The 10,579-nt window shown below is 32.5% G+C and overlaps 1 protein-coding gene across 1 annotated transcript; it reads right to left on the bottom strand.

Annotated features, from left to right (window-relative positions):
- Positions 1–5,832: 5,832 nt before the first annotated feature.
- Positions 5,833–9,632, bottom strand: LOC142607533 (putative receptor-like serine/threonine-protein kinase At5g57670). Its single transcript, XM_075779072.1, has 7 exons — positions 9,136–9,632; positions 8,783–9,037; positions 8,548–8,705; positions 8,293–8,372; positions 8,039–8,174; positions 7,698–7,847; positions 5,833–6,155 (listed from the first exon to the last, which is right to left on the bottom strand). Exons 1-7 carry the CDS (start codon positions 9,347–9,349, stop codon positions 5,994–5,996), a joined length of 1,155 nt encoding a protein of 384 aa, XP_075635187.1. The 5' UTR covers positions 9,350–9,632; the 3' UTR covers positions 5,833–5,993.
- Positions 9,633–10,579: the final 947 nt, after the last annotated feature.

The raw sequence follows: 10,579 nt of genomic DNA, 5'->3' as shown, positions 1-10,579 counted from the left end.
TACCCCTGAGTGTGAAAGGTTGGTGACGGTTTCTTGTAAACTTTTCATGAAATAAGATGGCATTGTTAATGTCTGAGTTGATGCAAAGCCCAATCTCTAATAGCAACAACGGCCGAAAGATACCTGACGATGACTAACTTGGCAACTAGAGCAAAGGGCTTTTGGTAGTTCAGCCCATAACTTGGCATCTTGAACTTGGGTGAAGTGTACACCCCAAGATTTGTTGTGTGAAAGGCAGGTCGATTTTATGCAAGTCCTTCCACTGTCATGGGGGTCTTTCCCTTCTAACCTTCATGAAACCATCCAGCCTTTAATTTATTTCTCAAAGCTATCAATTAACTTGTAGAACCTTGTTTCACAACTTACATTTAATCTCATGTAGACACCCCATTTTGTACCCCTAATGACTTATTGAGACCTTGTTCCCCAAAGACAGCACCCAAGGACCAATTTTCGAGAGTTCTTAGTCATGCAAGATAACTTCAAGTAATTTTAAAGACTCTAAATAACCCTCTAGGACCTCCCTTGAGAGCTTAAGTGAAGCAACTAAAAAATTGTTCAAAACCATGTTGAAACTTACTTCCAAGAAATGATCTTTGCTTGCTCTTTTGTCAAATTCTTTTAAACTACTTCAAATTTTGAAGTGATACATTTTTTTTATATTGGAAAGTAAAGATTTGGGGATTCAATTTGACATACAGAAGACCTATTTTAAATGATAAACAAGTGAGATATGATTTTTTAAAATTAGTCGTACTATTTACACAGAAAATTGTGAGAAAATAAGGGATTTACTTGGCCCAAACTCATTTTTACACTAAACTCTTGTCCCACGTTGCTAAGATGTGAACCCTTAACCCCCAAGTTCCCCTATAAAAACTAAAAAGGCTCCTAGGCTATAGGCTCTAAATACAAAAGAATCGCTCCAAAAAAGTTATTAAAAGAGGGAGTTTTCAATGCAGTTGGCCACACATGACTCACTCCTATTGACTCTCTAATACTGCATGTGACTTATAAAGCTAGGGTCTTTGCTTGTAACGAGTTTCTCCAAATCTAGCTAGGGTTTTTGTTTGTTTGTCTACTTCTAATGAGTGAACTCATATATAGAGCCATATATCATCATATTGTCGGGGTGCCATATCACCCATCTTATTACCAAGTTGACACAATGGTAATGTACTCATCAATAACTCATTAACCCCTGGAAAGTGAAAATTGGCAATATTATCTAGTACCTACATGTTTTTTACTCTATCAAAATGATACGTCTCATTCATGCGGATTTTGATGATTTTTCTTTTTTTTAATGAAAGGGCTTTTGATGATTTGGTAAAAAGAAAAATAGACAAAAAGTTGGGCATTTGAGATTTGAGTCCACTTCCTTTGACGTCTTGGTTCTAGTATTCATGTGAAAAGGGTTTGTGCTGCTAGGGATCAGATATTGTAAATTGGCACCGTCCTCTCAAGTCAACCATAATTAAGCTACCAACTACAAAGAACATTACATAAGCAATTTATTATTTATTAACTCAAAGTATGGTTATAGAAACATTGTACATATCCTGATTAGGGAAGAAAAAGAGTTTTTATTTACTTATTTTTAGAAGAAAAAAAAAAGGAATAAAAAAGGATAAAGAACACACACAAAAATTAAATAAAAAAAATAAAAAAGAACGTTGTTCATGTTGTGAAACAAATATGGATAAATTATAGCAAATAAAAATCTTTTATTCCGCCAATATATTATGTGTCTAATTTTTTTCCATTTCAAACTTGGAATATATTTAAAAGAGGAAAAAAAAAAAAAAAAAAAAAAAAGGTACCAAATTACTATTGATGAAATTTAAATAAAAAAAAAATGGAACGCTTAGAGTGATACATATGCAATACCTCTCATGAAAGAGAAAGTCTATAAACACAAAATATTTGACAAATTTTTTCACAACTACTGATATAATAGATTGTTAGAAATAAGCATAAAAATGATGTCAATAGTAGGCTCAAATGAAAATTAGTAAAAGTTTACTAACTCAACTATTATGAAAAAATGTTATGAATTTTTTTGAGAAATTAATTACACTTTAATTTCCCCCTAAACTATACTTTATTTTATATTTACCTCCTAAACTATTACCCGTGTAAATCTTGCCCCCTAAACAATGAAAGTGCAAATTTACTTCCCTAAACTATTACCCATATAACACTAATTTGCATCCCATCTCTTAGATAATAATTTAAGAAAGTTAAGTGTGTATTCTCGTAATTTAGGAGAGTAAGGGTTTATTTGGGATCTACATATTTTGTTAAAACTGAAAAATTTTTGCTGAAAGTACTGTAGATAAATGTAAAAATTAGCTGAAATGGTACAGTGAGACTTATAAATAGTACTAAAAAGTGCAATGGTCTCATAAATAATACTAATATTTATTTTACTATTCAACTTATTTTTACTAGTATTCATAGGCTCCATTGTACTTTTTGGTACTATTCATGAGTCTCGCTATACTATCTCAACTAACTTTTACTTTTATCTATAGTATTTTCAACCAAAAAATTTCAGTTTCAACAAAATAAGCGGATCCCAAACAAACCCTAAGTATAACAAGATATATAGTTTAGTCTGCAAAGTATAATTTCTCCTCTTTTTTTTTTTTTTGGTGTACTCATCATGAAAAGCCATGCAAACCGAGTTGATTTCGCTAGCCAAGTACAACGCAAATTGGGAAGTTGGTAATGATAATGAAGTACTGTAGATAAAGATAAAAATTAACTGAAATAGTACAGTGAAACCCATAAATAGTACTAAAAAGTGCAGTGGGCTTATAAATAGTACTGATATTTATTTTACTATTCAGCTTATTTTTACTACTATTCATAGGCTCCACTGTACTTTTTGGTACTATTTATGAGTCTCATTGTACTATTTCAACTAACTTTTACCTTTATCTATAGTATTTTCAACAACAAAAAAATTTTAATTTCAACAAAATAAGCGAATCATAAACCGACTCTAAGTATACCAATATATAAGTAGTTTAGTCGGCAAAGTATGATTTCTCTTTTTATCTTGTTTTTTTTTTTTTTTTGGGTGTACTCCTCATCATGAAAAGCCATGCAAACCGTATTAAATTCGCCAGCCGAGTACAACGCAAATTGGGAAGTTGGTAATGATAATGAAGTACGTACCTGCCCCTTTCACTCACTTCAAGTTGGGCGCATGTTGCCTGTCTTATTGAACCCCTTAAATTTCTTTAAAGCCTTTAGCTCCATGTTAATGGAAGCACAAAGTAATATAGTATAAAAAGAATTGCTTAAAAAAAGCTAGCTCTATCTGCTCACCAAGACCCTCATATTCTAATCATACATAATATTAAAACTTACCACACTGGATTAAGCTCATTTTTAATTTATACCTACTCGAATTTCCTTAAAACGCCACGCATCATTTGGTTCATTATTTGTTATTGTCGTTGCACCACCTATTCTCAAAGTCTTTTTAAGTTAAACAACTTTCAATCCTATATCAAAAACTAGAAGTTACATTTTATATTTTTTTAAACGAAGCTTAGATTCTCCTAGTTACTAATAAAGATTTCTCTGGAGATCTGAATGATCAACTAACACATATTATGTGCCCTTATAATAATGATCTCTGTAGCATACATATTTACCGTCCAAAAAACTGTCTACCTGTTCATCACCTGCCACCAATTTATATATCAAAATCTGAGACATAATATATCACCTCACGGGTTCAGTTAGCAGCTACTTTTAAGATATTTGTTAACTAATTATTTTTTTTTTAGTTTTAATATTATTTGTATGAGAAATATAAAATATTTTCAAAACAATCAATTATTTTTTCTTTTCTTATATAAAAATTTAAAAAATATTTTCTAAATCAATACTTTTAAAACATCTATTAATTACTTATTCCATCTCTTATAATCTTTCTTCAAATTATACCTCAATGTACTTACATTGAGTTTCGGTATATGTGTAGAATAGTATAGTATAATTAATCTAGTACGAAATCTTTGTACTACAATGGTTTGGTTGTGGGCATGGGCATTAACGGTGTTGAGTCAGCCACATGTTTTTTGAAACATCTTAATCTCTCTGTTAGTTGTGACAGGCTTGTCACCCTTCTTGTTGTGGCTTTTCCCACACCACATGCATGCTCACCCATATATAAGAGTAAAGAGTCTCAAATAAATAATGAAAATTTTTTGTCACAAGTTTTCCACCTTATATTTCACTAATTAACTATAATATGTCATGTCTGATTTTATTTTTTTTTTCATTTTATTTTTTTATCACTTTTTAAAGAAAAAGCTTATGATATTTGCTTTTGATGATAGCTCTTATTCAACGAGAGTTTATGGTATTAGCGGAGATTAAACCACAAATCTTCTATTCAACTATTAGAGGACCAATTGAGTTATTAGTTAAGATTTTATTTTCCTTAAACTAGTTATGCATGGCATAAATTCTTGGCCGAAACAATAGAAATTATAGTGGCCAAAAATGAGGACCCCATGCAGTTTCAAAATTTAATGAATTTTATAAAATTTTAACGTTGGCAGTGAGACTCATGATGAAAATGATGTAGGCGATTCCAAGTATATTCTGAACCCAACTAATGCCGTAATAAGGAATTCATGTATACTATTTGGTTTGCATCCCCCACCCCCCACCACCAAAAACAAAACAAAAAAAAAGCCAAAAACAAAAACAACTAAGACAGCTCTACATGGCCTTTCGGATAAGAGCTAAAATTGTATATGTGACCACTAGCTTGATACCATGTGCTTTGATCAATAATTTTCATGTCATTGTCACTCTATCAGTATCAATATATTTATAATTCCATGCAATAGTGAGGAATTTATTCCATGGTGTGCCCAAAATGTATACTATAGATTAGGTTTCAACAGTGTTGGACTTGGACTAGAGGATAGATGCAGCATTCCTTGGTTTAAATAAAATAATTAGCACATTGTAAACGCTTGCTCCATTTGAGACTAAGAAAATGATGGTATACAAAAGTAAAATTACAGGCTAAATTCCAGATAATAATGAGGTTTTTGATCTTCCAAAAAATAAGCTACCCTTTTTAGAGCATGATTTAGAGTACGTTTCGATATAGCTTTTTAATCGAAGTTTATTTGCTTATTTGTTGTTTCATACTTAAAAAAAAAACAAAGATTGAAAAAATTATATATAAGCAATTAAGTTAAAAAGTTAAGAAAGAAAAAGATTGTTGCCTCGCATACTCTTGAATCTTAGGAAAGTTCTCTAGATGCCTATCATTCTACTGATTTTTTGGGCATATAAGCCACAGAAATTTCAAATTAACCAAAAGAAAAAGGAATAGCATTTGCAGAATAGTATATGCCGACATTGACATATATATACAAAAAATAACGCATGCCCGTGGTCGTATTCAATGTGTCATTTTACATATTAAAGCCTAATTAAGCATCTTGCTTTTAAATTTCCCAACATCAACAAAAAAATAAAATAGCATCTTGCTTTCATAAGTGCCTTTTAGCTCTGTATTGTCATTAAGGTATCTGCATGTCATAGGAAGAGTGATTGACTTAAATGGCTCTTAAAATCTAAACCTCACATTGTCACAAATGACAAATCATAATGATTACTCAGTGAATGATTATTACAAAAAAAAAAAGGAACTTTTTTTTATCCACACAATTGACTTTTCCAGTTGCTTGACCTTTCCCTGTCCTTTCTTAATCAAAGAGTTGTTAAGTGTATCGATATATGTACAGCATCAATGTAGAGTGTAATCAGAAATGGCAATTCAATGCATGTATATCCACAAAAAACTTTCTCATATAGAGATTGATTTAGTAGTGAGCTTGCTACACATATATCTATGTGCCTTTACATTTATACATTTACAATGTAACATACTAATATGTTAAATGAAAGTGGCAAATACATTTTCATCAAGTTCTAGTTCTTTAGCTCTAAAAAATTCCTGTTGACCCAGTGTCATGTGGAGAAGAGAAGGAACTGTCACATTCATATTCTAGGTCCTCAAATCCCCAGAACTCTTCCTGTTCTTCTTCCTCAGCTATCTTCCACCTCTCTGTGTCCACCTCACCTGCATCCTCCATTACCTCCAATATCTGTCAATTAGGGTCAAAACCATAAACATCAATGCCGAATTCGGTATAATATCAGTTTAACAAGTCTGGAAACAACAATTTTCACAAGGTGATATTTTGTGATTGGTGTGAATTAAAGTTATCATAATGGTAGATGTATCATGTATGTGAAAGTGATATTACTCTAATCACAATCTGTCACATCAGTTTGTAAAAAGAATTATAAAAATTGGGTTGTGAATACTCAATACTATTGATACTAGTTGGGACTCAAATAGTTCAATTTAAAACTATAAACAAAAAAAACAAAAAAATGGAGGCTGTAGTACTTCACAAAATAGAGGAGCTCTTTTTCTTTTTTCTTTTTAATTATAACTATCATCAACTTTTAATTAAAACACAAAAATACAAACTTTTGGAGCGGCAAATGTTTAATAATTGCTTTATGTGCCCACTAGCTCAATCAATTTTAGGTTTCTTTCAGCATTTTGTTGGGTAAAATGTATGTTTCTGCATGTCTCCTGGCTCCTAGTTTTATTCGGTTTGACATGATGTGCACAGTTGTATAAGATGAAAGTATTTTCCCAACCATATAATTAAAAAATATATAGGAAAAAAAACCATTTAAGTTGACATAACTTAAAATCAGAAATCTTTTTATTCCAATAATGAATCAAAACAGGACCCACTTTCACAATCATTTGCAATTTAACTTAGTCCTCTAATCACATGGGAGTGCCATAATAATATATATTGTCTGCTTTAGCTTCTAGAATTAACACTTAGGTTAGGTATGATAGAACATTTGATTAATAATTGAGATTGTATCAAAAACCCCAATGCCTCTCCACCAACAACTAAATTTAAATTAGGAAAAAGAAACATATCTAAGTTCACTTTGCATTTTTGACTGGTGACAAGGATGTGCAATGTCATTACAGGAAAATCACCACAATTTGATAAATGACAGCTAAATACTATATAAAATTAAGGCATTTTATGACTTTAATATAATTAATTGATAAGTCACTAGCCAGTCAACTAAAAGGTCACTATTAGATTTATGAACAAGATATATTAAGAAAGAGATGCATGACCTAAGGATCCTCTATTAAGAAATTAGTTCAGTGAGGAAATTAGGGGTATTGGTGTTGAGGGTAAACGCCCTAATGAAATGTACAGGATGATATCATTTGAAGAAAATGTTGGACCCTTAAGGGAGATCACTGTCAGGAAAAATTAATTAATTTCAAAAACTTGTAGGTAGGTAAACTATATGGTATATGTTCCAGCAAGTACAAGGACAAAAATTGAAGGGCTTTTATAAGCATATGGAAGTTCCATGTATGTATATATCCGACGCATAAAAGAATTATCACCATTGTGGTGATAATATGATATAACTATTTTGTTTTTAAAAAAGGCAATTTTGACTTATAGTGAAGTAATGGTAAATTTAGTAATTTACCAACTACCAAGCATCGAAGTACCTCTTCAATGCATTTATTAAAAGTGATCAATATATGGTAAGTAATTGAAGTACACCATGGTTTTTTTAGCTACCTCACTCATGGTTGGGCGCCACATTGAAGATGAGCGAATGCAAAGAGAGGCTGCAAAGGCAAGTCTTTTTAGCTGTGTTACATCAAAGGCCCCTCCAAGCCTTGGATCTATTAGCTTTTCAACATCCCCTTGGTTCAAAATTGGCTTGGCCTATTAAATTCAAAATCAACAATCAATAAAAACAAAACATTCAACATAAACTAAATATTACTAAATCTCTTATACTTAATCTAAGAAATCTGACTCCAGAAGAAACCCAAATATGTGATTTTCCCTATGAAAGATGGTGATTTTTTTTAATAAAAAAAACATAGTGACAATTTTCTAAAGGTTGTTATTACCCAGCTGTGTAAGCTTTGGTGAGAACTATCTACTGGCCTCCTGCCAGAGATAATCTCCAAAAGGAAAACTCCAAATGCAAACACATCTGTCTTCTCATCCACAATCCCATGTAAATAGTACTCAGGAGCTAAGTGCCTGCATAATATATAACATTAATATACATGTAAGATCATTTCCTACAAATACTAGCTTATATCTTAGATTGCAAAACTGTGTATGGTTTATCCACCAAAAAAAAAAAAAAAATACTTACCCAAAAGTTCCTTCTATAGGAGCTATTGAATGATGAGTCCACTGAGATGGAAGCCATTTTGCTAGACCAAAATCAGATATCTGTAACATACAGAAGAATAAATATCCAATTCAACACAAAAAACTACTAGATTGATCAAAAAAAGGCAAACTGGACTATACTTAAACATGATAAATTGCCAATTATCATAACAGCTTAATCTGATAGGTAATTGTGATTTTAATCATTGAACCACTATTCTAATAAAATGTGTACCTGCGGTTCAAACTCTGTAGTCAATAAAATGTTTGAGGCTTTGATGTCCCTGTGAATTATCCTTCTTTGGCAGCCCTTGTGCAAGTAATGGAGACCTCTAGCCGTCCCAATGACTATCTTATACCTCGTTTTCCAATCAACCGGTGGCAAATTTTCATCTACAATGGATATTTTCAAAGTATAAGAGACAGAAATAAGAAAACGAAACGAAGCAACTGATTATAGTCTTATGTACCATGCAGAATAGAAGCAACTGAGCCTTTTGAGGAGAAGTAGAAAATGAGGTAAAGCCCATTCTCAATGCAACAGCCTAAGAGAGATAGTACATTTGGGTGACACACATGACCAATAGTTCCAATTTCTGTCAAAAACTCCTTCTCTTTCCTTTCATCATTAGAAGCTTTTGTCAGCCTCTTCACTGCAATTACTTCACCATCTCTTAGAGTTCCCCTGTATACCTCTGCATAGCCTCCTCTGCCAACTAAATTCTCTGACATCCACATAAAAATATAAACATAAGTTTCATGAAAAAATTAATACTTAGTTATGACCATAAAATTATTCTTAAAAACAAAACAAAAACAAAACCTGAGCTAAAACCATTGGTGGCATCAAAGATTTCTTCAAAGGAGAAGCATTTCCAAGTGGGTCTATGAGCTGGTTCTGGTACTAAAGCATTAATCTTGAGGCTATCTTTGTTTTGTTCTACAATAGAGCCATCTGGGTTTGGAATTTCTCCTTCTAAACTGCGACGCTTCAATGAGAAGAGGCGCTTCAAGCTGTTGGTCCGAATATATTTCATTTTTGTACTGAAAAGTGAAAACTCTGTTTCATGCAGAGCACAAAGAAAAGAAAGAGCACAGAAATATGTCCAGCTGAGACGCAACAAAAATTGAAACCTCTCGACTCTTATCTCTCTTGGACAAAAAAAAACACGTATGGGCTTTAGACTTTAGAGGCAGAGATAAGAGTCAAAGGATGTTTGATTATTGTTTTTTATTTTTTGTTGTTGTTGTAGTACTATTCTTGGTTTGAGGAAGTGGGTGTGCTTGCTTGTGCATAGGAGTTGGAGAGGAATTAAGGTTGTGTTTGTGTAGTGAATGATAATTGCATATAGACGGGTCCGTTAGACTGTTAGAGGGACTTAAATGCTTTGTACAATTCACCAAGAGGGTGACCCAACCTGTACATGGTGGTGTATTTATTCTGTTTCACTTAAAAGTGCAACAAAAAAACTGACATGGACAGACGATAAATTTCATCTGAGAGATTGGAAAAGACTGGGAGCGCTCTATGTGTTGTGCTTTGGTGGCAAAAAGATGCTATGTTTCGTGTGTATACAGTACACACTTAGCTCTCTCACAACACGCGGGATTCACACACGTGTTGTCAGAGAGTTGGGTGTATAAACCCAAAACATGATGTACCATCTTGCTCTAATGGGTGAAACATGCGTCTAAAACACTGTCTTCCAAGGTTCCAATCCACAAAGACCTCGCAAACGGGTTGATTCAGGAGGATTTGGGTTCAATTCGGTCGAATTTGAGTCAAAAAATTTGTTGGATAAAAATTAGTTGTCTTGTAAAACTTATAACCCTTACACAATATTTGACAAGCCAGATCAATTCAGCATGTCCTTCTAATTAATACAAATAAGAGAATTAAAAAAACAAAAAGAACAACAATCCAACATAAAAGTTAAATAATACATAAATTATTAAGTATTAGTTCAAAGTTTATTAGTCTAATAATTTCTGTTAGTGCGCAATTGTACCCAGACCCAAAAACAAATGTTGGGCTCAGGCCCAATGAGCCTTATACAATAAAATTTGTAGAGTATGGATTTGAAATCTAAGTTCGGGATGTTGGAAGTTTTACTAACAGACTAGAGTGCCACAATCTATGCAAATGGTAAACGAATATGACAAAGGGACCTCCTCGGACGTAAGCCGAGGACGATTTGTATAAAAATTCTCTTTCTATGCCAACATTTACAATTCTTAGTTCCTATTTTTCTCAGCAGAAAATGCAA

This window comes from Castanea sativa, chromosome 1 (genome assembly GCF_040712315.1).
Source record: "Castanea sativa cultivar Marrone di Chiusa Pesio chromosome 1, ASM4071231v1".
NCBI lineage: Eukaryota > Viridiplantae > Streptophyta > Magnoliopsida > Fagales > Fagaceae > Castanea > Castanea sativa.
This window is presented reverse-complemented; position numbering and strand designations above follow the sequence as displayed.